Source organism: Auxenochlorella protothecoides, assembly GCF_000733215.1.
Source record: "Auxenochlorella protothecoides strain 0710 unplaced genomic scaffold scaffold82, whole genome shotgun sequence".
Taxonomy (NCBI): domain Eukaryota; kingdom Viridiplantae; phylum Chlorophyta; class Trebouxiophyceae; order Chlorellales; family Chlorellaceae; genus Auxenochlorella; species Auxenochlorella protothecoides.
The window spans coordinates 66,950-94,948 of NW_011934215.1; the positions used below are offsets into that span (position 1 = coordinate 66,950).

Consider the following 27,999-nt stretch of genomic DNA (forward strand, 5'->3'; position numbering starts at 1 on the left):
CCTGTTTATTATGTACCTTTGGTATCGATGACCAGGGGATTGCTTAGCGCTATTGTACATCCTCTGCCTGCCAATGCTCCATTCCCCTGCTCACATCCTTGCTTCTTGCTGTGCTTCTCCTACACCTTCGTGAAACTGCAGTGTAAGTCCAAGGTGTACAGCCTTCTGCAACATTCGTAAGCCCTGTCGTCCTCCCATTTTCAACAACAATTGCATGTGGCTGCCACGATCAGTCCTGAGTACAACCACCAGCGACGATGAGGGTTGTGTGGCTGACAGGGAGTGTCACTCAAGGTCAAACTGCACCATGCAGCCCCGCAAAGTATTCTGAGTAGCCTTGGAGGGGCCGCCGAGCTCGGCGCTCATGACCACCAGCGGTCAGAAATGGGTCTGCTGCCCAGATCATCTCCAGCTCCCTGGATGGGGCAGGGAGTGTACATGGATCACATTCCGATGCTGCCTTCACCATCCTCCTGACCGAACAACCCAGGAAAGAGTACAGGACCTAGCTGAGATCAGCATGCACAGTGTTAAGAGAGTAACTTGGCCTGTCAACCCCATCGCCCCGCACACCGGCACCGTCGCCCACCTGTGCCGAGCAACTGGATCCACTCTGGGCCTTTGCATCATGCCTGTCGGTTGTGGAGGGGGACACTGCTCGCTGTCACATCGATTCGTCTTCATTTTAGACGTCACTGTTGGCGGTCGCCTGAGTGTCGCGCCCAGCTGCTGCAGTTTGTCCATTTCAGCGATGACCTGATTCTCTATTCGATCAAGTTGTGATTTCCAAGGCATCCCGAAGCGAGGAGTGGCAGATTCGCCCCTGTGGGTCCTCCTCTTTCGAGCCTCCCACTCGCACCGTGCGGCGGCGAGCGACGGCCCCGACCGCTCGGAAGGAGCCCCGGCGTCAACTACCGCCGACTCCTGCGGGTGCATAGGGCGGATCCGAGGGTCACGAATTGCTTCGAAAGGAAGAGTTGGTCTGGTCATAATATTAATCGCTCCTTCTACCCACGGAGTGGGAGGTGGTGGTCGAGGTGGGTGTGCTGCACAAGTGATCTGCGCCTACTCTGCGGGAGGCGATGCACTCATCTCTGTCTCCCACGGAGTCCGATCTGGCCATACTATCTGCATCTAAGCCAATAGAGCTCGGGTCGTTGATCCCTGGACCGTACTTGGCATAGCTTCCGAGGAAGCGCATGGTCAACTTCTTCCTCCAGGTATTGCAGCACAGGCACGGCGCTGTATGGCGGGACCCAATGGAGGACAGAAAAGAGCGCGTTGGAAAGAACTTCCTGTGTTTCCGATCCAAGAGCGCATTTGCCCTTCCGATATTGCTGTTTTGGAGCGCGTGGATTCTCTCTCGGAAAGGCTCCCGGACCGACCCAGCACGCGGAAAACTCCGTTCGACCCGGGATTCCCCCCTTTTGAGCACTTGCCCGACACTGCTGCGAGAGGATGGCGATGCGAGCACTGCACAGGAGTAGACGCCCTTTATGCGAGATCTAATGCCTATTAAAGTGCAGGACGGTGTAATTTGGGCTTTGTCATACAAGCTGAGGCCCCCCTCCGGACCTGCAGTGTGGAGGGTCTGGACCTTCAAGGCCGAGTGCTGTCGCAACCCGCACATCCCGGCCAACCTCCTCTGCGACCGCATCCACTGGATATAGAATGCGTGGCAGCCTCTTTGGGCCTCGCCTGTGAGCGTCAGACACTCCTGCTATGACAATTGGGCCACGGGGCCCCTTGCGGCACCTCACATTAGGGAGCGCAGACTGGCAGGAATTGCTGGGCGAGAGGACGGCAGGTGCGTGTTCCGTTCACATAATGATGAAATCTGCATGTTGCGAGTCGGGACGAGAAGACACGGTGGTCAGACAGGGGGGGGCGACCTCTCTGGTCTGAGATGCGGTGCAGGTGCCCCTGCCCAGCTCTTCCGGGAATGGGGGACTTCCGGGCGTGCGTTCCTCCCCACTCCACTCAGCGGCCCCTCTCCTTGCATCTCCTCCAGGTTCCTTTTTCTCGATTCCAGAGGAGGCCCCCGCCGGCCCTCCTCCATCCGTGCCAGACGCCCACCTCCGCCACCTGACGTCCGACAATGTCCTGGACGAGCTCCTCCGCGCAAACCTCAGGTAAAATGCGTGCTTAAGAAGTTGGAGAATCCACCTTGACAAGGCATGCAAATCACAGTGCTGTCTCATCAACTGCCTGACGGAGTGGGCATGCTTGACAAATGGGCGGGGACTCACCGAGTGGGCCGAGGAGACACTGAGCCCTGCTGACCAAAGCACACACCACAGTAGTACCAGAGGCTGTGTGTCACCAGGCACCCTCTCCCCCGTCGCCATGCCCCCCCCCCCCCCCGACCCCCTCCTCCCACAGCCCCACGCGCTCGTTGGGATGCGAGGAGGGCAGCGGCAACCTGATGGCCTTCCTGCAGGAGCCGAGCCTGACTGCGCTGCTGGCGGGGCAGATGCGGGAGTGGGCCGTGGAGACGGAGGCCCAGCAGGGCGCCCTCCCCCCCCTTTCCCCCCTGCCCGAGCCTGTCCGAGACCCAGGCGCTGCGCCGGCGCCCCTCGGACCCGGGGGCCCACGGTCCGCGTCCCCAGAATCGGCTCCGCGTTCCTCCAGCTCCGGCGGGCGGCGGCTGCGCACGCTGCAGGACACAGCGGAGGCCATCGGCCTCATCCCCGCCGCCAGCATCAGCCCGCGCAGTACCTCCGTCACCCAGCCCCCGGCGGGGCCGGCCGTCGCAGTCTCCATGCAAGGTCATGCAGCCCATCCGCTGGCAGCGGCGGAACCGGGCAGTCTGGCTCAGGCGCTGGCGCCCGCGGCGTCGCCCGTGGTCGGGCACGCGGCATACCTGCCGGCGGCTGGATACTCCGCATCCAGCCACCTTCCTGCAGCCGGACATCTGGCGCCGGCCTACCTGTCGGCGTCCGAGCAGTCGGCGTCCGGCCACCTGCCGGCAGCTGGATACTCCGCGTCCGGCCACCTGCCGGCGACTGGCCGAGCTCCGTCCGCCCTCCCGCCAGAGGGGGCCCCCTCCCCGCTCCTGCGAACCGCCACAGGCAGCATGATGGTCGGGGGGGTGCCCCCGCACGCGCTCTCCCTCACGCTCGCCGACCGGGAGGGGGCCGTACGCCGCTCGCGCGTGCTGGAGGGGCGGGTGGTGGGCCTGCCGGCCCGCGCGGGGCGAGCGGGCGGCGGGGCCCCCGGTGCCCCGGCGGCGAGCGTGCCGCCCAGGGACCCACGCGCCCTCGCGGCGACCGGCGACTCCTCGCCCCGCGTCGAAGCTCCCGCAGAGCGCACGACGCCGGGCGCCCAGGACCCGGCGCCGCGCGGCCACTCCGGTGGGCCAGGGATGCTGCGGCTGACGGACTACGCGCCTCGACCCCCAGAGCCCCTCGTGCCCTGGGGCATGGGTCCCCTGGTATCCCGGTGGCAGAGGGCGCCGCCCCCGCCCTCGCGCGTGGCAAAGACGCGCCGGGCGCAGAGTGGCAGTACGGAAAAGGCACCCCCCGAGGCCCTTTCCGATCGCGTGGCGGCGGCCGCGGCCGCGGCAGAGTCGACGGGCAGCCCCGCCCCGCCCAGCCCTGGCCAGAGCGCACGCAGCGTGTCGCTGACGCAGCTGGTGCTGGCCCAGGCCGCCGGCGCGGCGCCGGCGGGCGGTGGGGCGGAACCCGTCGGCGCGACGGCGCCGAGTGATGTCCTAAGGGACCCGGCCGCGGCCGCGCCGCCGCCCCGGCCCGAGGCTGAAGACGAGGCGGGGTGGCAGGTGACGGTGCGACCTGCCGTCCTCAAGCCTGCTGGCCCTCGGCCCATGCGCAGCCTCGCTCCAGCCAGAGCGGTGCGTGGGGGCTGCTGTGAGGGGGTTTGCTGCATACCGCCCTTGCAGAGGCGGATGTGGGGCTAGGAGATCGGTGGGTGGGCGGGGGACATGTTGCAGACTGTTGAGTCCCTCGACCCTGATAAGCTTTCACCTACCCTCGATCATGAAGCTTGTACAGGCAGCGCGCCCCCCCCTCCACCCCCCACCCCACCCCACCCCACACACCTCCATGAACAGGCGTCCCCGGACCAGGCAGGCACATCCTCCTCCATGGATGTGGACGACCCGGCCCCGCTTTCCAGCCCGGGCCTCTCCTCTGGCGTCGCCGTGAAGCAGGAGGCGGCGCTGCTCAGCTTCACCCAGGACTGGAGCTACGAGGCCTCCTGTCGCAGCCTGGCCCAGGAGCTGGGCTGGAGCACCGCCAGCCTGGACCGGTGGATGGGCGAGGTACTGGGGCCCCAGGGCGATGGCAGGAAGCGGGGGCGGCCACGGCAAGCCAGGTGGGCGGGGGTGTGGGATGGAGGGGGGTTGAGATTGAGGGGCTGAGATTGTTCAGAAGTCTAGGAAGCAGCACTTACGACCAACCCCTGCCGTCATCCTGTGGATTACCCACATGTTTGAGCCTTAAGCTGAGTATGCCTGCCCCCCAAATTCCTGCTGGGTCAGGGATGTCCACCTGGCAGACGGCATGGTGGAACCCACCACGAGCGAGGTGCTCGTCCGTCTGATGCAGGTAATTGGGAACTTGTTGTCCATGAGACCGGTGGATGTCTCACACATGCATCCGGGACCTGGAGTTGGACACAGGAAGGCATGCTGTGGTCCATGGGCGGGGGGCCTGAGCTGCAAACAGGTGGACTCAGTGATAATACCCCCTGTCACCCCTTGCCGCATCAAAAGGATCCCGCCAACCGCCTGCTCCCCGCTGAGGAGTTGAGGCGGAGGACTCGGCGGGAAAAGAACAAGATCAGTGCTGCGGTGTCCAGGTACAAGAAGTCCAGGCGAGACCAAGACCTGCAGGACAAGGTGGGTGGGAGGCGGCGAGGGGACCTTGGCATGCGTGTGGAGACTGGCCCACGTTTCAGGGATTCTCTGCGTGGCAGACATTGGTACCAGCTGGCGTGGCGTGTCCAGATCGCCCTTTCTTGGATGCCGCTGCAGTCTTGACTCATCAAGAGCCCCACCCGGTGTGCCTGAGTGTGTGGGAGGTGCCCTGCAACTCTTGTGGGCCCCCCACTTGCATGCCATTGAGGAACTACCTCGTGGCCCCTATGCAGATTGATAAGCTGCAGCGGCAGCAGGGAGTTCTGGTGCACATTCTCCAGCAGGGCCTGACCCTGCCGGATTCCGGGGGTGCTGCCCAGGATGGCGCCCATGCCCCCCTGCGTCATGTCAACAGCTTCTAGGTGGAGGTGTGCCCCATGACGTCACGCTGTCTTCTCCATCCATGACTGCTTCTTTCATACTACCTTGTGCAAACTTGCCCCTTCAGGAACTTCCATTTCTTGGGAGGCTGATGCATCCCTTCCGCCAGCTGGATTTGGTCCTATACTACAATTTGATGATAATCTTGCTGGCGCAAGGGCATGCCCACCCCTATATGCATACATGTCAGGCCATTCTCTGGCGTTTGTGTGATTCTAGCCTTTTGTAAGCAGCACTTAGAGCAATGTCAGAGGGGGCCCCAGAAAAGCGTTGACATCCAAGTTTAGATACCTCTGCTGGACCCCCCGAGATGCCTGCTGCGTTCTCGCGCGCGCTCATCAGACTTTTCAACCCACCCATCAGACTTTCGAAGCAAGTGCCAAGCATCAGCAATGAAAATAAATGAAGAGTAGCCAGAGTGATTCTCGACGTAACACTGCTTACCTTTGAGCATCCGGCGCGGGTGGAGGCTGCCACAAACATGGAGTGTCGTGGTGGTGACGGCGAAGGCAAGGTGAGCATGCGCGGGGTGATACGGTCCCCGCTTGCAAGAACGAAGGCTCTTCAAAGAGCTCTGAAACATATTTCAAAGCCATTTCCGTTACTCTTCGAAGGAGTACGCTTCGCCTCAAGAGTTCTGGGATGAGGTCGCAGCCGCACGGTCCTCCGGGGCTGGGCCGCAGTGGTATGACCAGGCGGTGCGATACTGGGACACCCAGGAGGCCAGCGACGATGGCGTGCTGGGGGGATTCGGAGAGCTCTCTGACCCTGATATAGTGGATAGTAGGAAGTTTCTGGCCAAGGTAGGTGACTTAATGTCGGATGCTTAGGGTTGTTACCACAGAGTGTGGGGACCGTTGTAGGGTGCCAGTGTGGATGGGGAGCTTGCACCTTTCTGTGCGACTTTCTGGAACACACGATGATCGCACCATCCATTCTCTTGCCTTTGTACATCCAGGCTCTGGGGGTCCGAGCTAAGCCCGGTGAGGTATCAGATGATCCCCTGGTCGCAGCAGGTCGGAACGTTTTTGCGAGCAGTGCGATTGGGGAATGAAATTTCATCTCCGAATCGAGCTTTTCAGCATGTTACGTCCCATGCTGATCTCACTGGAGAAGATGCTAGTCTTCAACGCTGTGTGCTGCGCTTTCTCGACTTGCAGATTGCGGAGCTGGCATCGGCAGGGTGACCCAGGCCCTGCTTCTGCACACCTACCAGGAGGTCGACCTGGTGGAGCCATCGGGTGTGTACTGGGCAGGGCCACTGGCATCGGGTGCTGAGGTTTGGGGCTCTATGACTAGCCCCAGACCACACGCAGCTGCTTTAGAAGTGCAGGGTGCACCTCTCAATCCACCGTCCAATGTCCACTCCTCAGCGCACCTGCTGGAGAGGGCGCGGACAGCCTTCGAGGGCCGAGCTGGGAAGGATGGCATCCCACCCGGCCATTGCGTAGTCAACTACTTCCAGCAGGGGCTGGAGGCCTTCCACCCGGAGCCCCAGCGCTACAACGCGCTCTGGCTGCAGTGGGCAGTCCTGTACCTCACAGATGGTGGGGCTGAAGTGATGGAGGCAGCTGCCAGGGGTTGGGGCAGGCGCCCTGCTGCGATCAGGGATATCCTCACGTGATTGGGGACAGCTTCCGCCGTAGTTTGGATCGATCCACGCTCGTTCTGCCCCCACGCATCACCCCGCTCTGTTCCAACTGCGTGTGCAGAGGATGCCATCGCGTTCTTCCAGCGCTGTGCCAAGGCGTTGAAGCCCGGCGGCTTCGTCTTTGTAAAGGAGAATGTCTGTCCAGATGGATTCGTGGTGGACCGCTCCGACTGCAGCATAACGAGGTGAGGTCCATGGGTGCAATTTGCATGTCAGACCTGCCACCAGCATCCCCAATGCTGTGAGTGGATGCGTGCCTGCCACCTCGCTCGTCACATGTCCCCAAACCCATTCCAGGAACCACAAGTATTACTTGGAGCTGTTCTCCAAGGGCGGCCTCACGCTTGCACATTCTGCCACGCAGTCCGGGTTTCCACGGGGGCTCTTCAAGGCAAGTGACGAGGGTGGTGTGGCAGGACCTGGTCTCGGGCTCGGTCAGGGTGCAAAGTGGGGAATGAATCTATGAGCTTACACTGTCAGCGAGCGGGTGAAATAGCTGATCGTGCCCCATGTGAAGAAAGGGATGACAAACCCTGTCCCTTCACATTCCTCGTACCATTTCCAGGTGAGGATGTATGCACTAACCGCGAAGCAGACGTGATGGTGCCATCCCTAGGTACTCAACAGCCAGACCCCCCCAGGCCATGTTGACCCACAAGCCCCATACATCCTCCCGGATATCAAACCTGTGTCACTGTCAACACACTGCCAAAGCACGGAGCTGTGCATCAGGGGGGGATCCAGACCTGGTCTGCCTTCATCCTTGCCTCAAGAGTTCATCAGTGGGCCATGAGTGTGCCTGCCCTATGAGAACCCAACGACGGCAACTGTGACCCGCCGCCTCCTCGCTCCAAGCACATGCAAGCATTCTGTGAAAGGTATCTACAAGAGTCCTGGTGCATCCAAAATTGGGCGATGGGCTACTGTACAGAGCACTGGGGTCTGCGCTTCATGCTTTCTTCTCCTTCTTGCCGGACTCCTCCTCCTCCTCCACATCGGCCAGGGCCTTTGATGCCAGGCCGCCTACATACCAGATGGTGGCTGCAGTGGCCCCGAGACCCAGCGCCACCTGAGCAGTAGCATGACGTGCAGGGAGCGCCTTGGCAAGGGAGGGGTTGTCATGGATGGGGACGCTGGGGGCGGCTCAGAGCCTTTTCCACTCCCTTGCGAGCCCACAATGCACCACCTCACACCACCCCTGGTGCACCCACTGACCTGCCACGGCGCGACTCCGTGCCCCGAGGCCAGGTCCTTCCCATACGCGCCCACCGACACATACGCAAACGTGCCTGGGCGTGCGGCGAGGGGGAGGGGGGTGGGGTTCACGCAAACCACTGGCAGCAGATTGCACAGGGGGTTGGTAGACCCAGTCCAGGCTCAGGTAACATACGCTGGCCGGGCACGTCACCATGGGGCCCTGAACGCTGCGCCGCAGCTTTGCCTATGTCACCCCTTTCCCTAGCACCCCCCTCCCCCTCCCCTCACCTGGGAGCATGCCTATCCAGCTGCCCAGCATGTAGGACCCCACGTCCACGGAGGTGAGGCCGTACAGGTAGTTGCTGGCGGAGAAGGGGAGGAGTGGGGAGAGGCGGAGCAGGGTCACGACGCGCAGGCTGTCCTTGCCGATGGCACGGTCGATGGCCGCAAACTGCTTGTTCTTGGAGGCCATGGCACTGACCCGGTCGCGGGCCAGGTAGCGCGCGATGAGGAAGGCGGTGGTGGAGGCTATGGAGGCGGCCAGGGAGACGGTGGCCACCCCGGGCCACAGGCCAAAGAGGGCGCCGGCAGCCACTGTCAATGGGATGGCGGGCACTGCACATTGGAGGGGGGGTGACGGTGGGGAAGGGTGAGGGTGGCACAGGAGGGAGTGGTGCCCGGGAGCGCGCGGTGGAGGGGGAGGGGTGAGCATGCGTAGATAGAATAGAAAGCGGTAAGGTGCGCTGAGGGCGGTGGGGAGGCTGGCGATTAGCAATGGCGATTGTCATGAGATGCACTCAGCCTTTGAGCAAGGTTGCGCCTGCCCTGCGCACCTGCCACCAGCTCGAGCAGGGCATACGCTGCCACATACACTAGGTAGCCCTCGGGTCCCATGGCATCAATCACGCCGGTGAACCACTCCAGCGAGACCCTGGCGACGCGCAGGTACAGGGGAGGTTGAGTCTGTCAGGAGGTGGCATTGTGCTTTTTGGTGCATCCGAATTTAGACCAACGCCACAGACGCACCCCCACCCCCGGGATCCATCCAACCATCATCCCCCAGCGCGCACCAGATCTGATCCTTAAAGTAGAAGCCCGCGCCTGCCACACTGACCAGGCCTACCGCCGCCAGGATCGCGGCATTGGACTTAAATTCCTCGGCCTCGGCCTCTGTTCCAGATTCTGTGTCCTCCAGATGCTCTGGCATCCCTGAGCTGCTGCCGTTCCCAGAGCTCGCGCCAGCGTCAGCTGGAGTGCTTGGGCGTCCCTCTTCTGAGGACCTGGAGGACCAACCGGCATGGGCATGAGCTGAGGGGGCACATGTAGTGTAACCAGTCCCAGATTGCTGTGATGAAGGTGTCAGGGGCATTGAACAGGCAGGACCCAAGCCTCCTACCCACTCGTGCCTGTGAGACTGCTTGGCCGTGGTCGGAGCTTCCAGCCTGGAGGCTGCGGGGCCCCCGTCCCTGCTTCCCATCCGCGCGGCCATCCGCGGACGTCGAGATGGAATCCAGGACGTCTGTACTTTCAGGGGACATGCCGCCGCCTGCGGGGTCCCCATGCACCTGGTCATGGCAGCACATGCGCCTGGACCTGGTGGAATCCCGAACGCACATGCCCTCCCCCGATTCGCAGACCTGACAAGCTTGCGCCTACCTGCAGGACGTTCGATGCCAGGCTCATGCTGGTGCAGATAAACATTGTATAGGTGGGTGTCAGGGTGCAAGCCGTGCGGTTGTGATCGTATTGAGGAATTCACGGTCACCTCTCCGCGGATAGCTGGTGCGAAGCCCCGCACATAGGCTGCCCTCCGAGGTGCCGCAGCGGGAGATCAAGGGACGAAGCTTATAGAGGCTAGCAAGTTGAATGCATGTTTACTGCAGGAGGCATAAATCTGTGGCGGGGGATGAGACTATCGTCCCCGTCCTTTCCCCCGTCCTGAGCTTCATGCATGCCCAGCCACGTCATAATGCGACTACTTCCTATTCGACCCAAAGCCTGAAACTCCCTTTTCGAGGACTGGAACGCGTACTATCCTACATGTACCGTGAAATCAAGCCAGCCATATCTGCTGACAAGGATTATAGCGCTGAGGGTGGTGTGGGAATGGGGCCAGGCGAGAGTGTTCCTATGCGGTGCCCACAGGGAGTGTCACGTTTGCACATGCCTCCATGCCCAGCTCCTTGCAGCTGGTGAGTGCGTCTGTGCAGATCTCCGTACTGGCACCGTCAATGCGCGTGAGGAACTCGGCCCCCTTGCGGTTACCCATGCCGGACCCTGTTGGGAAAGATTGGAAGAGGAGGGCTGGGCACGATTTCAGAGACCTGGCCGAGTGACTGACAGAATGTTTGGACCCACATCCACATTCCAGGCTGTGCAGTGGGACTCCATTCGGTGGCAGGTGACTATTCTGGTGCCCTTCAATGCGTCAAGATTCCCCATCCTGCGACTGCATCTCCCATCGGCTGGATACAGACTCACCTTTCACCATTTTGCCACTATACTGGCTCATGCTCTTCGTGGCGTAGTGGTAGAGCATCATGCGATCGCCCCTGCGAGGGTTCACAGAGCCAGGCGGTCACGCTTCACAGCGGTGCAGGCATCAATGCCTGGTTGAGGTCCGATGGCCTGGTGCTTTGATGGGATCACACTCTGCATCGCCTCTCCTTGCCAAGGCATGGACTCCACTGCCAGAGGGAGCGGCAGTCTTGAGCATCCAAGTCCGCTCACACCTCCCCGCAAGCGCCCTGGCTGCACACCCCTCCGCCCTCCCACACCCAGCTCACGAGACCGTGGCCGACATGGCCTCAGTGACTTGCTCCCCTGCCAGGGTCACAGCACTCGCCCCCGCTGCATACTCAAAGTGGTGGGGGTCCGAGCTGGTGCCCCTCACAAATTTGGTATTAACGATAGACTTTATCTGTGGCATGTGGGGGAGAGTGGTGTAGGTATGTTGGCACTCTGTGCGACCTTGCAAACGAGAGCGTCATTGACGCCAACGATGTGCATGGGAATCAAGGCAGTGGACACAAACCAGCGCCTGTGTCCGACATATCGAGTGTCCTTGCCCTTACTCCCACCGCCGCCCAGGCCCCAGACGCGAGGGATCATACGCACATGTCGATTCTCAGGGTATTGTACTGGCGTGCATGCCAGGAAGTTCTGCAGGACTCCCCCCCCTGGCTGGATCGCATGGCCTGTAGTGAGTGCATGTGGGTTTGCGGGGTTGAGATCTGGGTAGTTGTCCTACAGCAACAAGCCAAGCACTGCTCAAAGTCTGTGCAGGTCTTGGCAAGTAAGCCGCTCCATGAAACACGATGCACAATAGGATGAGTGCAATGAAATCCATCTGATCCAGCGAGACATTTGGCCTCAAAACCATCTACTTGTTTCCTGGAAGGGAAGACTCCTTTACTCACAACACACACCTGCCCCCCTCTGCAGGCCTCCGTCCCCATCCAGTACCCTAGCCACCGACCTCCCGGGCCCAGCAGCCTCCAGTTCACCGCCAGGGCGCCGTGCTGCTCAAATTCCTTGAGCAGGCCTGGCAGCCCCCTTGCGCGCTCGGCCGATGCCATCACCAGGAACTCGTCAACATCGATGAAGGCGATGAAGGCATGGAGTGGGCTTGCATGGCGCAGGCACAAGTCATACAGCTTGATCTGCCGGGGAAGGGTGAGGGTGCACTCAAAGAGTCAGTGGAGGTGGAGTGGAGTGACTCTGGCTCAGGTGTCGAGGGGAAGATCACGTCACATGTGTGAGCTTGTACGATTGCATGCAGCAAGTAGGGCGATGGTAAGTTGCTGCTTTGGCATGGCCAGGAGAGGGCTGATGCGATACGATGCAAGGGGTGGTCGTGCAGAAGACAGGACACCGCACGCTGTTGCCCCTGGCTACCCTCCTTTTCAGCATGCAATCAACACAATGTGCAGGAAGCGCCCCCTTGGTCTCAGATGCACAAACTCCAGTCAATCTGGCACCTGCATCAGAGGCACAGTTATTGGCGTGACTCGCGGCAGGTAGTAGTACTCCACGCGCCCCTGATTGATGAAGTCCTGTGTGCATGGGAGGGGACTGCAATGGTTGGGGAGCTGCAGCCTAGTTGGTGCACTGTTCACCAGGCGCATGCATGCCCGATCAGCACGGGGCAGGGGCCGACTCCATTGCACACAGCCAGTGATGATCAGCCAGTCACATCCCCACCACCCTGTCTACAATGAAGGCCCTCTCCTCCCGCCAAGAGGAAGAGACGCACTGCAATGTCTGGCTCCACAGGCTCGGGATTGTCCGTGTCAAACAGGTAGATGCGGGCGACTCCCAAGCGAAGGTGGTAGTCTGCCCACTCCCGAACGTCGGGGCCCGCATCCTTCGTGGCGGCACAGATGGCGACATACTCCTGTCCCGCAGGGGTGCCCTGAGCTTGCTCAGCTTCCTTGACATGGGCCGATGCGTTGGCCTTCTCTGCAGCTGAGCCTGCATTCCCTGGCAGCTGCCTGGCGTCAGAGCTAGCATCCAGAGTCTGGCCGTCTCCCAGGGAATGAACCTGTGCAACCCGCGATCCGGCTTCTAGCCCTTGGTCGCCAGTCGCAGACTTCTCCAGTCCTTCTCCTCGGCTGATCGGGAGCCAGCAGGCAACGACGGCCAATAACAGCAAGGCAGCAATTCTGCACCGGGATCGCTGCGGTCGCCCGTCCACGCCACTCTCCATGCGATGACTGGTGTGGACAAGCTCCGCTTTCCCTACACAGTAGTTCCCATGGGATCGTATCCGCAATGGACAGCTTTGTATCACTTAGCCCCGGGAAGAGGGTCGGCCGGGTCAGTGGGGCTTGCAGCTCGGCAAGTGTGGTTGGCTATGTCTTTGTGGAAATTTAGTTGTGATCTCTCAGGTCATTCCCTCGCGGGGACAGTTGAGTGCGCACTTTCCCCGGCCATCCGAACAAAAGTGCGTTGTTCGCCGTGGATCTGTTTTGAGATCATGCGCTTGATCGCTGCCATTTATATCCAAGGGGGTTGCAACGAGATTTTGACCAAGAAGATAACATTTGGTTGCTGCCTGAAAGCCTGGACCTGTCCACAGTAACAAGAAGGGAGCGGGCTTCAGCGCAATTTGGTCCTCATCGAGCAGGCCCCGAGGATGCCTCCCTTTGGCAGGCTAACAAGAAGGGCAAGGATGCCAGCTGAGGCTCAAAGGTAAAGCCTGGGAAAAGTCCAAGAGGCAACCACATGGCGACGGGAAGCGGTGTCAAGTGATGAACAGAGTTTGTTTGAAGGTGTTGATGCTGCTTGCTGCTGCGAAGGCTGCCACCAGCAATCCACAGTCCTCACCCTGCCAAAAGGTTTAAAAAATGTTCATACACAGTGGAAGCTTGGCCTTCCAAGGCCCCGGCCGCTTGTTACTGTGTGCAGCCAATGGTGAGTCACCAAGGACGATGCACACTGGGGCCAACTCTGCGTGCTGGATGAGCACCCAGAGAGACTTCCAATTACTTTACTGGAGTACTGTTGCAGCCTCCTCGATGACCTTCCAGTCATAGATCGTGTAAGCTAGACTATTGGAACGCCCTAGTGTCAAGGCGGTGAATGCCGAAAATGCCAATGCTATGGGGGCTGTGCCATCGAGGAGCGTCAGGAACATGCGTGGCGAACCGAAAGGTACTTCTGCCCGCCCCACTTGATTCGATTTTGCGAAGTGCCACACCTCGGACGCAGGGACACATGCAGTCGAGACAAGACTCACAAGCTCTCCTTTGCGCCTCTCCTAGGCCAATTTGGCATCGGTATCCTTGTAAATTGTGGGAAGTCTGTGTCGTCCTGTGCATCTGCTCGTTCCTCGTCTGTGTGCGAGAGGGACCGTCAGGTGCAGCGGCGTGCAGGTACCGTATCCCATGACCCCCGCACCTCCTTCGACTGCCTAGCCCCAGGTGAGGGTGCATAAATTCTCGGTGTTTCATGTCCCTTCGATCCCTGCATCCCCACCGCTCCAAGCAGCACTGGCCCAATGTCGTTAAACCACCCTCCCAGGGAGCGATGGCGGAAGGGTGGCCCCGCCAGCAGGTCCCTGCCCCCACCTTGAACGGTACTCAGCACAGCAACATGCACCCCATGTACCTGGGCCAGCACGCCGGCCTGGGCCAGCACCCCGGCTCGGCCCAGCTGGCTTCCGGGCAGGCAGCGGACCGCCCCACCCCCGACCCCCCGGCCCCCCTGCCCGCCTCCCACGTCTCCGCCGCCTACAACGCCGTGCTGGAGCAGCTCACCCCCGCGGTGCAGCGGAAAGTGGCCTCACAGCTGGTCATCATGACCGCCACCCTGCGCCAGACCAAGACCTGCTCGGTGGAGGACGCCACACGGGCGGTGCAGGAGAAGCTGCTGCCCCGCATGCGGGAGGCGGTGGCGCGCCAGCAGCAGCAGCAGGCGGCGGCCGCGGAGATGGCGGCCCGCCAGGAGCAGGACGCCGCGCAGCGCGGCGCGCCGGGGCCCTCGCCCCGCCCGGGCGACGCCGCGCCGGGCATGCTGGGCGCAGCGCCGGGCGGGTACCTGGCCGCCCTGGGGGGGCCCCAGGCCCCGGGCGGGCAGCAGCACGCGTACTATGTGCGGGGTGGGCCCGCCGGCGCGTACGCGCCCGGTCCCACCCCTGCGCCGCCCCCGCACGCGGGCCTGTACGGCGTGCCGGGTCAGGGGCAGGCGGAGGCGTACGGCGCCAGCGCCAGCCCCGGCCCCGCCCCCGGCGTGGGCTTTGGCCAGCGCCCGCTGCAGGGCCAGGCGCAGCAGCACGGCCTGGCGCCCGGCTACGGCGGCATGGCGTACCCCGGCGCCGGGGTCCACGCCCCCACGCGCCCGGCCCTGCACATGCCGCAGGCCGCGGGCGTGTATGCGCCGGCGGGCCAGCCATCGCAGCCGCCGCAGGGCGCGGCCCAGGACCAGCAGTGGGCGCAGCACGCGCAGCAGATGCAGGCGTGGCGGGAGGCCTGGGTGTCTGCGCAGCAGCAGCAGCAGCAGGGGTTGGGCACGGCGGGCCGGCGCTAGGCCACGGGACCCCTGGGGCCCAAGCTGCGCTGGGGACCGGTGGGCACCACGGCATGCAGGCGCGGGCGCAGCAAGGGGCGCTGCCGCTGGGCGCGGCCCCGGGCGCCGGCGCTGGGTATGCCGGGGCCGGGCAGCGGCCGGGCCTGGGTGGGTCCCCCGGGGTTCTACCCCCGCCGCAGGCCCAGCAGCAGCAACAGCAGGGGCCAGGCCTGCCCTCGAGCTGGGGCGCAGCCGGGGAGGAGGCGGCCGCCGCTCGGTCGGCGGCCGCGGCGGCGCAGCAGCAGCTGGGCCGCGGCAGGCTCGCCGCGGGCCTGGAGGCCGCCAACCCCGCCACGGCGCCGGGCGGGGCGGGCGCGACCCCAGTGCCGGGGCCGATGACACCGGCAGCGCAGCAGTACCTGGCGGCGAGCGGGCAGTACGCGGCGCAGGCGCCCAGCGCGCAGCAGCAGCAGCAGCAGTACATGCAGGCGCACGCCGCGGCGATGCAGCAGCACGCGCTACGTCAGCACGCCGCGCAGCAACAGCAGCAGCAGCAGCGCATGGCGCAGCAGAGCGCGCCCGCGTCCCAGGACCCGCGCTTGTGAGTCGAGCTTGCGGGTGTAGAGGAGGTTGGGGGGCGGGGGCCCGCAGGCTCTTGGCGGGGTGAGGGTCGGGCAGGCGGAGGGGTTTGCATTTTGCGGAGGGGAGGAGGCACAGAAATCTGGGCCCTTGTCGCTTGTGCGGTTCAGGGTGGCAGCAAGTTGCATGTGGCGGCATGTCCTGGTGCCGCAGCTCGCAGCCCATCATCCCGCAGCCCTGCGCATGTATGGCTCCCTTGCCAAGGGACCTTTCTCTGCTCAGCTGCGGCCCCCAAAGATCTGTTCCCCTCTCCTCGAACACACAGTTGGGGGATGGGCGGCGGGGTGCCCGGCGCCGCTCCGGGCAGCGTCCTGCCCTCCCACCCCGGCCAGATGCAGCGCCAGCTGTCCCCTATGGATGTGCAGGGCATGGGCCTGGGGCGCAGAGGCCCCGGACCCCCCTTTGGCGCGGCGGGCCCGCCGCTGGACCTGGGGCCCGGCGGCGCGGACCCCGGCGCGCTGCAACGCGCCTCCGCCCTGCAGCAGTTCCGGACGCAGCGCCAGCTCTTGGCCGCGCGGCCAGGCAGCGGCTATGGAGAAGCCGCCCCCGGCGGGCTCCCGCCCGGGTTTGGGCCGGCCGGCTCGCTGCCGCCGCCGCCGCCCCCGGCGCCGCAGCGCAGCCTGGCCTCCGCCTCGCTGCCCGCGCCGCGGCCCGGCCCGCCCGGCGTGGCGCACTCGCTGGCGGCGCACTCGCTGGCGGCGCACTCGCTGCCGCCCGGCGTTTCGGCGCGCACCATCATCGGCGGGCAGGGCGCGCAGGGCCCCGCCCGGCAGCCGCTCGCGGCGGCGCACTCGCCGGCCCCCGCGCAGCACTCTCTGCACCCGGCGGCGGCGCGGCCGGCGGACACGCCGCCGCCGCGATCCGCGACCAAGCCCGCGCCGCGCCAGTCCCAGCACGAGAGCGTGGTGCAGCATGTGTCGCACTTCTGGAGGGACGCGCTGGCCGTGCCAACGGGAAAGCGGGCGAGGCATGCCGCGCTGGAAAGGGTGGCGTCGGCGCGCGCCCAGGTGGGCTTTTTTTTGGGGGGGGGGGCGCCGCGTGTGTTGCGGGTGGTGGTGGTGGGCTGCTTTGGAAGTCGTGTGCTCGATATGCCCAGGGAAAGAATGGGCACCTGCTTGCACCGCGATGAATCCCCAGCCAGACAGCCGTGTGCGACGCATCCTTGGACCTCCCTCTCCATCCACCAGCACATGCGCACACATGCATGCAGAGGCAGGAGGCTCTGGAGCGGTACGCCGAGAGGGCTGGCCTCCTGGCCCAGCTCTTCGACGGCAGGCCCGCCACGGCCCAGCCCCTCCTCGCCAGTGAGGCCGAGGGCCTGGCGCAGCTGGCGGCCGGCCGGCCTGTGAAAGCGAGCCCTGATTTGGGAGCCGTCGCGGGTGATGCAGCCGAAGTGGAGGCAACGGCTGCGGCCTGGGATGAAGCACGAGAGGCGGCGGGCGACTCGCGGGGGGACGACACGGCCCCCGTGTCGGCCACGGTCGCGCCCTCCGCGTCCACTGGGCACGCGCCAGCAGCGCAGACCCCCGGCCAGTTCTGGTTGGGGGGGGCGGTGGAGGGCCTCGGGGGCGTGGAGGCCCTGCGCTCGCTCGCCGCCGCCGCCAGCGGCGACGAAAAGGCTGAGTCCTCGTCTGTGGGAGACTGGCCCACGGCCGTGGTCCACTGGGACGCGTCGCGAGGGTCGCCTCGCCTCTCGGGCCTCTCGGCCGACCTGAGCCTGACGGCCGAGCCGCTGCCAGTGAGCCTGGAGGCCTCTGGCTGGGGCGGACCGGAGGATGTTGTGCCGGACAGGCAGGCTGTCCTGCTCTGAGCGCCTTGGGCCGTCAAGTCGGGAGCGTGCCCCGGGGTCTGACTGCCGGGAGCATGCCCCCTCGGGGGGCTGTCTACAGGTTCCACAACGTGTCGCTGCGAATGCGCTGGCCGACGCTGTCGCGACCTCAAGAATTGGCGCTGCGCATCCCTCACTGGGAGGCTCACACCCCACACACGTTTTCAGGCACGCTCTTCCCTCTTGCACACCTCTCATGGCCTAGCAACCCCTGCCCGCACCGAAGAGCGGCGTCGAGGGGTGCAGACATGCCCCTGGACTGGAGTTGTTGCCTTCTCCCCTTTCACGACTTGGTCATTCATGCACTACATCCCTCGCACTGTGAAAGTCTGTACCGGTTCAAGCACACGGTTTTGAAGACTCGGGCCTGATATGACGGACACCATGAGGCCGCTTGGGGGGCCCTGGACATGCTGCCACTCGGCATCTAGAAGGACGCGAGCGCAGTGAACTCGTCGTCCTCCATCGCGCGAATGTCCTGCGTTGGGAGGGGAGGGGAGGCACATCAGAGGGGTGGCAGGAGGAGAGTTTACTCTGCTGCTGGCCGCCACCAGGCCCCACATGTTGTACGGTATCATGGACAGGGCGATTGTCAAGCATGACCATCCCCTCTCCGTCCAGCCCACAGCTGGAGGATTGGGATTGTCTGGGACCCATCGACGCCTCCACCCCAGGGTCTAGAGCCCCAGTGTCTCGAGCCACAGTGCGACCCCTCGGTACCTTGACACCCGGGATGAATTCCCGCACCGCCTCCAGAATCTTCACCCCCGCTCCCCGCTGTTCCCTCTGCAGCGGCACGTAGGGCAGCCGGAACACCGGCTTCACCAGGCCGCACATCGCCAGCGCCGTGTTTCTGTTTTCAAGGGGACAGGGCGGGTGGAGGGGTGTGTGGGCTGTTGGAGTGGAGCCGGGGCGGGTGGTGCACCACAGCCGCGATCCAGCAGCCCCCTGCAACACGCAGTGTTACCCCTCGTGAACCCTCCTCAGTATCCCAAGGGAACAGCAACCACCTCTCCCTTTCCAAGCACACTCACAGGCCGATGGGGTTGGGCTCCGCGAAGAGCCAGGCGATGAGATCCGCCAGCTTGGCCGCCAGCTCATCGTCGCGGCGCGCCATCAGCGCGGCAAATGCCCCCGGCACCAGGTTGCTGGTGACGGAGACCACGCCCTGCGCTCCGTGCTCGTGCCGGGCGGCGTGCGCCTCGTCGTCGTTCCCGCTCCAGCAGGTCACGCCGCGGCCGACGTAGCCCGCGATGCGCGCGTTCCCCGTGCACTCCTTGACCCCCAGCAGGTTGGGGTGGGAGCGCAGGGCCAGGATGACGTCGTCGGGGATGTCCTGGCCTGGGGGAGGGGGGAAAGGGAGGTGCAGATGGGGAGTGACAAGGGAGGAGCAGGGTCCACGACGCATGGACACGCGGTGTGCTTGGTGTGCATCTGCAGGGTCTCCAGCGCCCGCAGGATGCGACGGCGGCTGGCAGTGCACCGCAGCCTGTGACGCCCAGGGGACTGCATGGTCCACTGTGACAGCGGCTCCCGTCCCACACGCCATCCCTCATCCAGTCCGGGCACGAGATCCCTACGCGCCCCAATGACACCGCCAGGGCAACGCCCTGCCGGTCCTAGGGGAAGCTCGCGTCATTCCACACCAGCACATTCCAATTCCCAACACTGTGCAACCCCCTCCACCACCCCCAACTCAACCCCCCAGCCAAGTGGTAAACAACCCATCCTCGCACCTGTTCGGCCCGGGACATTGTAGAGCATTGCGGGCCCCTCGGCCAGGACCGCCTGGAAGTGGGTGGCCAGTCCCACGGCCGAGGTCTTGCCGTAGTAGGGGTTGATGTGCAGCGCAGCATCCATGCCCACCGCAAACCCCTGCTCGCTGGCGTGCACCGCCTCGCGTGTGGAGTTGGACCCCGTGTTCCCGATCACGCGCACGCGGTCGCCAAAGGAGTTGACGGTGTGCGCGATGAGCATGATGTGCTCGTCCCAGGACATGAGCTGGCCCTCCCCCGTGGTGCCGCCGATGATGAGGCCATCCACGCCAGCCTCGATCTGGGCGTCCACCAGGCGGTCGTAGGTGACCAGGTCAAACTTGCCGGAGGCCAGGTAAGGGGTCTTGATGGCTGGGATGGGGGTGAAGGCGTGCAAAGGGGGAGGTCTATAAGTCGCCCCGAAGAATTGAAGGAGGCGTGCTGGGCCCCCCCCTCCCTCATAATGCCCGGCCCGGGGTCCCATGACAAGGGCGCATGAAGCATTACCATCCAATCAATATCATCAAATGCTCATCTGGGGCGCCGGTAATGCGGCCCAAACCCTCGTTCCCCATCCTGCGTGACCCACCCGTGACGAGGCGCATCTGCTGCAGGGACTCGGTGTGAGACTTGGCGGCCTTGACGCTGCGGGACGGCGCCAGAACCGCACTCGTTGAGCATGCTGATCGCCTTGCGGATGTCCTGGTAGGCTGTGCCTGGAATGCGGGGGATCGGCACAGGCTGGCGCCCTGCATAGCTGGTGCTGTCGGTACTGGTCCCGGCGAGGATGAGAAGAAGGCGGTGGTCAATCCGCCCAAGCTCACTTTGGACAAAGAAATATACTTATATCTCTTTAGCGGGTACGGGAGTGCCCAGCCATGCATGAGACAAACGTCGTGACATTTGCGCGCGCGGTGCCACATGTTGGATTTTAGTTTGACAACCGGCCTCCCTCCGGTGTGCAGAGGGAAGGTGGCATGCGTATGCACCAGCCGAGCAGCCTTCCTTTGCATCACATCCCTTCACTCCACATTATTCCTTGAGAGGCTGTGAGAGGATTCTGAAGACGCCACCTGGTGTTTGACAAGGCTAAATTGGATAATTTTGTCATGAAAATGGCAACTGCAATGGGCCCCCCCCATGGTAGTCATCCAGAGAGCTTCCACGTACATATGACACTGATCCAAAATAATGGAAGTGCTAGGCTAGGCTAATCTCAGGTACGGAGTGTTTGCAAAGGGGAGTGCAACTATGACTAGTCCCGGTGCAGAGAAGGCAGTATACTGGAGCGTCACTGGGGTCACAATGTTCAAATCACCCGACCCGTGCTCTTCTACAGTAGAATGCGAGCGTTGCACCCTTCCTGCACAACTCCTGTCCATCCCCTAATGAGCGAAACTCCATAGCAATCTGGGGCTATCAGATGCCGTGAAGGAAGGCCCAGCCACAAAGTTGTGGGACAAAGTCGGACGAGTTCCTAGCATGATTTTCGTGGAGCGCTGCCATGAGCAGAGCTGTCAGGCAGCAATGATTCATGGGGTACCCTTGAATCCTCAAGTATACCCAGCAGTGTTCTGAGATGCATCGACAAGGTTGAATCCTATGCGTTCCAAGCGGCAGCTGATCATGGTGCGTCACATACGTATACATTCATCGCTGGCTATCGTTGGCGTGTTCCATGTGGCTTCCAGCCGTGGCTCACAGGCGTCCTTGGGTGGCAGGACCTCATAGTGCAGGCGCAGGCAGCAGGTGGGATCCTCGCTCTCCAGCAGGAGGTCCCTGGATGAGGGAACGGGTGGCGGAGGGATGGCGAGTGGGGGCTGGCAAGCGCGTATGGCCCACTGCAGATGGTCGCGCAGGGGGCTGCAAGCCCCAAGCCGAGCCAGGAAGCGGGTGTGACTGGTGCCAGTATGTCCTTGTACATCAAGTGCCGCATGTCATGCGGCAATGCTACGGATCCTGCCACTCCCTGGGGAGCGGGGGGGTCCGGAGGAAGCCCCCCTCTGGAGCAACCACCCATCCCCTCCCCAGGCACCTCACCGGATCGTCACAGCGCCGGGATCGGCGGCCGCGTCTCGCGCCCCGCGCTTGCCGGCGACCGTGACCCTCGCCTGTCCGGGGCGAGCCCCCGGCCGGGCCGCCAGGGCCTGGGCCACGACCTGGGAGGCCAGGGTGTGCGAGACGGGAGGCGTGGCGAGCGGGGGGCTGCCCAGCGCACGAGTGTGTCGTGCCGCTCGGCACCCGGTCGAACTGCCAGGGCCACCCGCCGAGCCGTGCTCGCCACGCCTGGCACATCCTGGGCAGGACAGATCGCACCCCCACAGAAAGTGAAAAGCCCAGCCCCCTCCTGCTGGCCCACCTCCTGCACATCTGCCAGGGTCGCGGTGGGGGGGCAGGTCAGGGCCTGCTGGGGCAGCGCCTGCCCCCCGCCGCCGCCCGGGTCCGCCTGGCCCCAGACGCCCACGGCACGGCAGCGCTCGGGGGGGCGCGGCGCCACCAGCACCGTCGCGCGCCGGGCCTCGCCGCGCAGCGCGCCCGGCCCGCCGGGCACGGCCTCGGCGTAGGCCGCCGCCAGCTCGGCGGGGTGCTCCTCCGGGGTCAGGTGGCGCGGCACCAGGGGGGGGGCGGTGCCGGGGGCGGCGGGGCGCCGGCCCGCCGGGTGCGGGGCCCGCAGCGGCCCCCGGAGCCCCAGCCGACGCCGGCCACTCGCGCCTCGTCGGGCGCCGCCGCGGGCCGTATGGGGTACGCGCCGGGCAGCAGCTCTCCGTCGGGCTCGGTGGCCTCCAGGATGTATGCCGCCAGGGGGTTGCGGGCCAGGGCGCCGACCAGGATGGGGAGCTGCTGGGTGAGCAGGTGCGTGGAGATGCTGCGCTGGTTGGGGTGTGTGAGCTCGATGTACAGCGCCCTGGGAGCGGAGGGGCGGGACTTGGGTGGAGGCGGGCGTCGGGGCATGGGGAGGGTGGGGTGGGGAGCGCCGGCATCGCGCGTGGGCCAGGCCACACGCCAGGGGTACGGAGAGCAGGAGCGGGGATGGCAGGCTGGGAGTGCGTCGCTGGGATCCAACTCTCCCGACTGGGGGCACTGGTTACCCCCACCCAGGTGCACCCGCGGTGAGCAAGGTGCACTGCTCGCAACTCCCTCCACCACCCAGACGCACCGCAGCCTGGGAAAGTTGAGTCGCCACCTGGAGGCCAGGACGGTGCCCACGACAAACAGGTCGTAGGCAGCCGCCGCTTCACCTAATGGTGTGGACCGGAGGGGTGGGCTGGAGGTGGTGGCGACTGGCATGGGTGCATGAGAGAGCGCCAGGCCCCGATGCCGGGTGCAGCCGGGTCCTGTGCAGCGACTTGAGCTCCCTCAGGGTCGGGGCCTCCTACCCCGAGCACATGCTGTCCAGCATGCGTCTCATGCACTCCACCCCCTCCAGACCCCCATCCATGACACGCCCTGCCACCTTCTCCTCCCACCCCACCCACCACCCACCCGGCGAGTCGTAGGAGCCCAGGAACCTGAACTCGCCGTTGTGCTTGGACCGGCTGCTCCAACCCCTGCTCTGCTGCCGCACCCCCTTGAACCCCGCCCAGAACCCCGGGTCGGGGCTGGGCTGGAGCGAGACAGGCCGGGGATCGGGCTCCGCCCGGGCGGGCCGCGGGATGGGCGCCGGCGCGCTGCCCTGCGCCGCGGCGCCGTTGAGACGCGCAGCGCCGCCGGCCTCTTGCGGAGCGGCGGACGGCGCGGCGGCGTGGGTACTCAGGCCTGCATGAGTCACAGGGATCTGGACACGGGCGCCTGCAAACGGCGCGACGGCGGACACGGAGGAGCCTGCGGGTGGCGCGGCGGCAGGCACGGAGGAGCCTGCAAGCAGTGGCGCGGCGGGCACGGGGGCGCCTGCAGGCAGCGGTGCGGCGGGCACGGAGGAGCCTGCAAGCAGCGGTGCGGCGGGCACGGAGGCGCCTGCAAGCAGCGTGGCAAAGTGTGCTGGCGGTACTGGTTCAATGCCCCCACGAGGGTCGCAGCGCGGGGCCTGCGGCCCCGTCAGGCCTCCATTGGGCAGCGGGCAGCGGGGCCGCGGTGGCAGGCGTGCGGGCGGCTCGCCCCCGCTCGGCCACGCCGTCGCCGGCAGGGCTCCCGTGGCGCTCTGCGCCACTGACGAGGGGCCCCGGTGGCCCGCCACCCCTGGTGCATGCAGAGAGGCGGTGCAGTCAGCCCCGGGTGGCTCTTGCACAGCTGCACCCGCCCTCCACCCCTGCCGTCCAGAAGCGAGTGGTGGAGGGGGGCCGCCAGCCCTTCGATGGGGGCCCAGCACGATGTTCACGAGGGCGTCAAAGTCAGTGTCCTGAGGGTAAAAGGAGGAGGTAAATTGCTTTTTCATTGGGGAGGGGGGGGGGGCAGGCATGTGAATGGCACAGGGTCCAGAAGGGGGGTGTCCTGCAGGCCAGGAGATTGATTGGCAGGCCCTCCGCCATGAAATCATGCTCCAAGGCCCAACTCACCACGCGCACGGCGCCGGGCGGGACGGGGGTGTTGCACTGTGGGCAGTTTGGGGCTCTGCGGCATCGGGACGGGGGTGCAGCCTCATCAGTGCGGGCGGGGCATTTGTGGCATAGTCTCATCAGTATGAGCGGGGCGGTTATGGCGCAGCTTCAGTCATATCGGCAGGGCGTTGAGGGCGCAGCCTCACCCACGTGGGCGAGGCGGCCGTGGCTGGTCACCTGCTAGAACCCATGCCCACGACGTCCCTGCACCCATCGCGTACCCCACCATTCACACCTGCCCAGGCATTCCTGTCTCGAAGCCCAGTTGCTCCAGCAAGCGGTGCAGAAGCGATGCATGCAGCTGGTCAGGACGAGGGGTTGCATGTATCCGCCTGGAGGGGCATGTAAGGGGGATGCCCGAGGCGAGTGATTCATGTGGTGGTGGCCGGACAGGAGGTCGGTACACTCACGATAGCCCATGAGCACACAGTCCACCTCCAATTCTGCACGCTAGGCCCCACCTGCGCAGTACGTGCAGCGCATCCGCTCCAGCAGCGGATTGGCAGGTACAGCCAGGAACCTGTCTGGGAACTGAACGGTGGCTGGGATGGCGCTGGCAGGTGTGGGCCCGGCGGCGCGGGTATTCCCTGCCCCTGCTCCTGCAGCGCTGGTAATCCCTGCCCCCATTCCAGTAGCCTGGTCTGCCATGTTCCGTTTTCCATGATCGGTACCACGACGGGGGGAAGGAGGTCTGCAGTACGACATCCATCCTGTTCCTGCAAAGGTAGGAACGGCAGAAAATAGGATCAAGCATGGAGGCCTGCAATGGGCACACCAGAGTGGCCACTCTGCAGGGCCCCGACAGGAGACCAGCCGCCAATGGGGACACAACAAGAACTGAGAATCTACAACATACAAACACACAACACCGCTGGAGATGGCGCCATCCAACCTGGAGCCCCGTTCATCAGGCGATGAGTGACTTGAGGGAAGGGCGAGCCGGTGCCATTCGAGCTGCATGTCGCCCGTGGTCTGGACAGTGGGAATGTGTAGTCATCATTAAATCAGTCACATTATTTGTGTGCAGAACATGTCATGCCATGAGGAATCGACCCGTTGGTAGTTCTCTCTCAGTGTGCTTCCGACATACTCGCGTCCTGCAACCAGCCAGGCGCGCGTCCAAAGCAAGTTTTGAAGGGGGTGGAAAGCCCGAAGCCCTACTCAAACTATTGAAGACCAGCTGACAAACCTTGCCGTCCCCCCGACACCAACCATTTCCCTTACCAAGATCATTGCGTGCCATTGAATAAAGCCAGTACTGCAAGGCTTCGAGTGATTTCTTCGGTCGCGTCAGCTCGCCCATAAATATGTCGGCAGTCGAGTCCACCCTCTGCGCTGCAGGTGCGGCTCGCACGAGGCCTTCGCCATCGCTGTTTCGATGATCGCTTCGTATGAACAGTGCAGACCTCCATCAGCCGATCGAGCCTGCATGATGACCCGGGCGGGGTTTGATGGGGCCAAACTCTCTCTCCACCACAGATCTGAAGGAATCAATTCTGTGCGAGAGCGAGGAGCGCTTCACCATGTTCCCCATCAAGTACCCCCAGGTACGTGAGTTGGATGGCATGTGTGACGTAAATGTTTAAATTGAGACGAGCGTGCGCGCCGAGCACGGGCGCCCTTCCCGGAAGAAGGTGAGGTCGGTCCCCCAACGCCTGAACATGTCCGTTTCTCAGGTTTGGGAGATGTACAAGAAGGCCGAGGCATCCTTCTGGACCGGTGAGACGGAAGATTCTTGGACCTCAAGAGAGCTGTATATTCTACATCCCTCATGACCCAGGATTAAGTGCACATATTAGGATGGCGCATTTCCACTTTGCTCTTGTCACCCACCCCGGGATTGGTGTGCATCCTTCCCTTCCCAAACCCCCCATCCACCCCCCCCCCCCCCCCCTTCCAGCTGAGGAGGTCGACCTGGGCAGCGACATGCAGGACTGGGAGAAGCTGAACGAGAACGAGAAGCACTTCATCTCCCACATTCTCGCCTTCTTTGCCGGGGCGGACGGCATCGTCCTGGAGAACCTGGGCGTCCGCTTCATGAAGGAGGTTACGATCCCAGAGGTGGGAGTGGTTTGAGAAAGAGGACCATCCTGCCAGGCTGCAGTTATCCTCGCCTGAAGCTGCATGCCTGGCGATGCCACCTTCTCCCAGTGTTTCCCTCAGTCTTGGGAACTTGGCCCCTCCACCATGCTACTCACCGTTACCTTGGCCCCACCATCCCAAAATCCACCACCCGGCAGGCCCGCGCCTTCTACGGCTTCCAGATCGCCATCGAGAACATCCACAGCGAGATGTACAGCCTGCTGCTGGATGCGTACATCAAGGACCCGCGGCAGAAGGACATGCTGTTCCACGCCACCGAGACGGTACCAGTGGTCAAGAAGAAGGCCGACTGGGCGCTGAAGTGGATCTCGAGCGCAGAGCGATTCGCCGAGCGCCTGGTCGCCTTTGCCTGCGTGGAGGGCATATTCTTCTCCGGCTCCTTCTGCTCCATCTACTGGGTGAAGAAGCGGGGGCTCATGCCGGGGCTGACCTTCTCCAACGAGCTCATCTCCCGCGATGAGGGCCTGCACACCGACTTTGCCTGCCTTCTCTACTCGTGAGTGGCCAGGCTGGCATGGACTGGGATGATTGGGAGGGAGTCCCAGCCTGAACGCCACGAGAGTGCTCTGACCAGGGTGCGGGTGCCGAGCGCAAGGGGTCTGTCACGTCCATCGTTTGGCCCACACTGCGTGCTGAATTTCCTTTTGCCCGGCACCCTGCCCCATGTCGTCCCTCCCCATGCTTCCAAACACACAGGCTCCTAAACGACAAGCTCAGCCAGGAGCGCATCGCCGAGATCGTGCTGGAGGCGGTCTCCATCGAGAAGGAGTTCATCTGTGACGCCCTCCCGGTGGACCTCATCGGCATGAATGCCGGTCTCATGGCACAGGTGGGGCTGCGTCCTTTGGCATTGGGGTGACCGTTTGATGCAGCTGCCGAGCCTGTGCCTTGCGTGAAACCCCGCAGACCTGGCCGCTGGAAGAGTGCCTAGGGCACGCCTCCTTTGCTTGGTGTGGAGGACCGGTCCCTGCTGCTCTGGATTTGGACTCCTGCCTTGAGAGAGGTGCTGTGTTTGAGCAGCCACCTGAGAACTATCCTTGAGAAGCCTGCCATCGAGCACTCCTCCTCTCACCAAACACTGTTTGCAGTACATCGAGTTTGTGGCGGATCGCCTGCTGGTCGCCCTGGGAAGCCCCAAGCACTACAACACCAAGAACCCCTTTGACTGGATGGAGCTCATCTCGCTCCAGTGCGTCGGTGGTTCTCCGGCTGAGTTCCTATTATGGGTTTCCCTGGAGTGTCACCCTGCTTGGTGTGGCATTGCGCACAGGTGGTGAGGCCACATGCCTGCCCAGGCACCTGCAGGAGCGACCTGCGTCTGTGCCAGGGCTCCCCTCGAATCGACACCCGGTAAGGTCTCACCCTCCCACCATCTCCTAATCCACAGGGGAAAGACCAACTTCTTCGAGAAGCGAGTGGGCGACTACCAGAAGGCCAACGTGATGGCCACTGTCACCAACGACGGCAGCCACACCATGTCCTTTGACGAGGACTTTTAGAACGTTTTCCTCGGCGCCGGTGGGCTGGAGGCAGCTGACTTTGGAGAAGTTGGGCACGAGTCAGGCAGCAACCCGCACCTGCTCAACATTGCCTGGCCCCTTCAAGCCATAGGCCAATGCTTCTCCCTCCCCTTCTCCAGCCAAATCCCAGCCCACGCCACTCTCCTTTCCTGCTCTGACACATCCTCACCATGTTGCGTCTTCCCTCTGTAGCTACCAGCTCCCACCCATTCCCTGTGCACCCCCCCACTGACTCTTGTGCATGGCCTCCAAGCTGCACGCGCTCTGTGCCTCGACAAAGCCATGTCTGCCATCTCTACGTTTGATGTTATACACAGACAATGCAGTGGCGCTCAAGGGTTTGTTGAAGCGGGTCAGGGAGGGTCATGCTGCTGCAGCAGGAGCACACCATGCACTCGAACTTGTCAAAGGGCTATGAGGCGTTTCCTGTTGTGTGTCATTGAATCTTGGGGGTCCCTTCCGCAATTTTAGCATGTTCTGAAGCAAGTCGCTCCAGCTCACGCGGAG

The 27,999-nt window shown here is 63.8% G+C and overlaps 9 protein-coding genes across 9 annotated transcripts; 5 read left to right on the plus strand and 4 right to left on the minus strand.

Moving 5' to 3' along the window:
• Nucleotides 1-2,425: 2,425 nt before the first annotated feature.
• F751_6105 (Alpha N-terminal protein methyltransferase 1) lies at nucleotides 2,426-7,477 on the plus strand (the record flags this gene model as incomplete). The annotated part of the gene is made up of 10 exons (XM_011399738.1): nucleotides 2,426-3,154; nucleotides 4,070-4,332; nucleotides 4,499-4,565; nucleotides 4,733-4,858; nucleotides 5,872-6,064; nucleotides 6,418-6,498; nucleotides 6,631-6,804; nucleotides 6,970-7,093; nucleotides 7,206-7,271; nucleotides 7,474-7,477. 10 exons carry the CDS (start codon nucleotides 2,426-2,428, stop codon nucleotides 7,475-7,477), a joined length of 1,827 nt encoding a protein of 608 aa, XP_011398040.1.
• A 380-nt stretch (nucleotides 7,478-7,857) lies between these two features.
• F751_6106 (TVP38/TMEM64 family membrane protein) lies at nucleotides 7,858-9,312 on the minus strand (the record flags this gene model as incomplete). The annotated part of the gene is made up of 5 exons (XM_011399739.1): nucleotides 7,858-7,977; nucleotides 8,124-8,197; nucleotides 8,394-8,720; nucleotides 8,939-9,036; nucleotides 9,176-9,312. 5 exons carry the CDS (start codon nucleotides 9,310-9,312, stop codon nucleotides 7,858-7,860), a joined length of 756 nt encoding a protein of 251 aa, XP_011398041.1.
• Nucleotides 9,313-10,233: 921 nt separating this feature from the next.
• On the minus strand, nucleotides 10,234-13,040 carry F751_6107 (hypothetical protein; the record flags this gene model as incomplete). The annotated part of the gene is made up of 8 exons (XM_011399740.1): nucleotides 10,234-10,382; nucleotides 10,587-10,657; nucleotides 10,892-11,025; nucleotides 11,223-11,302; nucleotides 11,584-11,767; nucleotides 12,101-12,160; nucleotides 12,361-12,501; nucleotides 13,014-13,040. 8 exons carry the CDS (start codon nucleotides 13,038-13,040, stop codon nucleotides 10,234-10,236), a joined length of 846 nt encoding a protein of 281 aa, XP_011398042.1.
• Nucleotides 13,041-14,210: 1,170 nt separating this feature from the next.
• On the plus strand, nucleotides 14,211-15,134 carry F751_6108 (hypothetical protein; the record flags this gene model as incomplete). The annotated part of the gene is made up of 2 exons (XM_011399741.1): nucleotides 14,211-14,462; nucleotides 14,853-15,134. The coding sequence occupies 2 exons, from the start codon at nucleotides 14,211-14,213 to the stop codon at nucleotides 15,132-15,134; spliced, it is 534 nt and encodes a 177-aa protein (XP_011398043.1).
• Nucleotides 15,135-16,956: 1,822 nt separating this feature from the next.
• Nucleotides 16,957-17,562, plus strand: F751_6109 (hypothetical protein; the record flags this gene model as incomplete). Its single annotated transcript, XM_011399742.1, has 1 exon — nucleotides 16,957-17,562. One exon carries the CDS (start codon nucleotides 16,957-16,959, stop codon nucleotides 17,560-17,562), a length of 606 nt encoding a protein of 201 aa, XP_011398044.1.
• Nucleotides 17,563-18,007: 445 nt separating this feature from the next.
• F751_6110 (4-hydroxy-tetrahydrodipicolinate synthase, chloroplastic) lies at nucleotides 18,008-19,939 on the minus strand (the record flags this gene model as incomplete). Its single annotated transcript, XM_011399743.1, has 5 exons — nucleotides 18,008-18,058; nucleotides 18,301-18,433; nucleotides 18,615-18,921; nucleotides 19,317-19,706; nucleotides 19,924-19,939. 5 exons carry the CDS (start codon nucleotides 19,937-19,939, stop codon nucleotides 18,008-18,010), a joined length of 897 nt encoding a protein of 298 aa, XP_011398045.1.
• A 1,029-nt stretch (nucleotides 19,940-20,968) lies between these two features.
• Nucleotides 20,969-22,622, minus strand: F751_6111 (hypothetical protein; the record flags this gene model as incomplete). Its single annotated transcript, XM_011399744.1, has 4 exons — nucleotides 20,969-21,113; nucleotides 21,375-21,539; nucleotides 22,081-22,239; nucleotides 22,492-22,622. 4 exons carry the CDS (start codon nucleotides 22,620-22,622, stop codon nucleotides 20,969-20,971), a joined length of 600 nt encoding a protein of 199 aa, XP_011398046.1.
• F751_6112 (hypothetical protein) lies at nucleotides 22,072-22,557 on the plus strand (the record flags this gene model as incomplete). Its single annotated transcript, XM_011399745.1, has 1 exon — nucleotides 22,072-22,557. One exon carries the CDS (start codon nucleotides 22,072-22,074, stop codon nucleotides 22,555-22,557), a length of 486 nt encoding a protein of 161 aa, XP_011398047.1.
• Nucleotides 22,623-25,320: 2,698 nt separating the features above from the next.
• On the plus strand, nucleotides 25,321-27,471 carry F751_6113 (Ribonucleoside-diphosphate reductase small chain; the record flags this gene model as incomplete). The annotated part of the gene is made up of 7 exons (XM_011399746.1): nucleotides 25,321-25,416; nucleotides 25,546-25,588; nucleotides 25,770-25,930; nucleotides 26,110-26,468; nucleotides 26,669-26,801; nucleotides 27,061-27,161; nucleotides 27,360-27,471. The coding sequence occupies 7 exons, from the start codon at nucleotides 25,321-25,323 to the stop codon at nucleotides 27,469-27,471; spliced, it is 1,005 nt and encodes a 334-aa protein (XP_011398048.1).
• Between the last annotated feature and the right edge of the window lie 528 nt (nucleotides 27,472-27,999).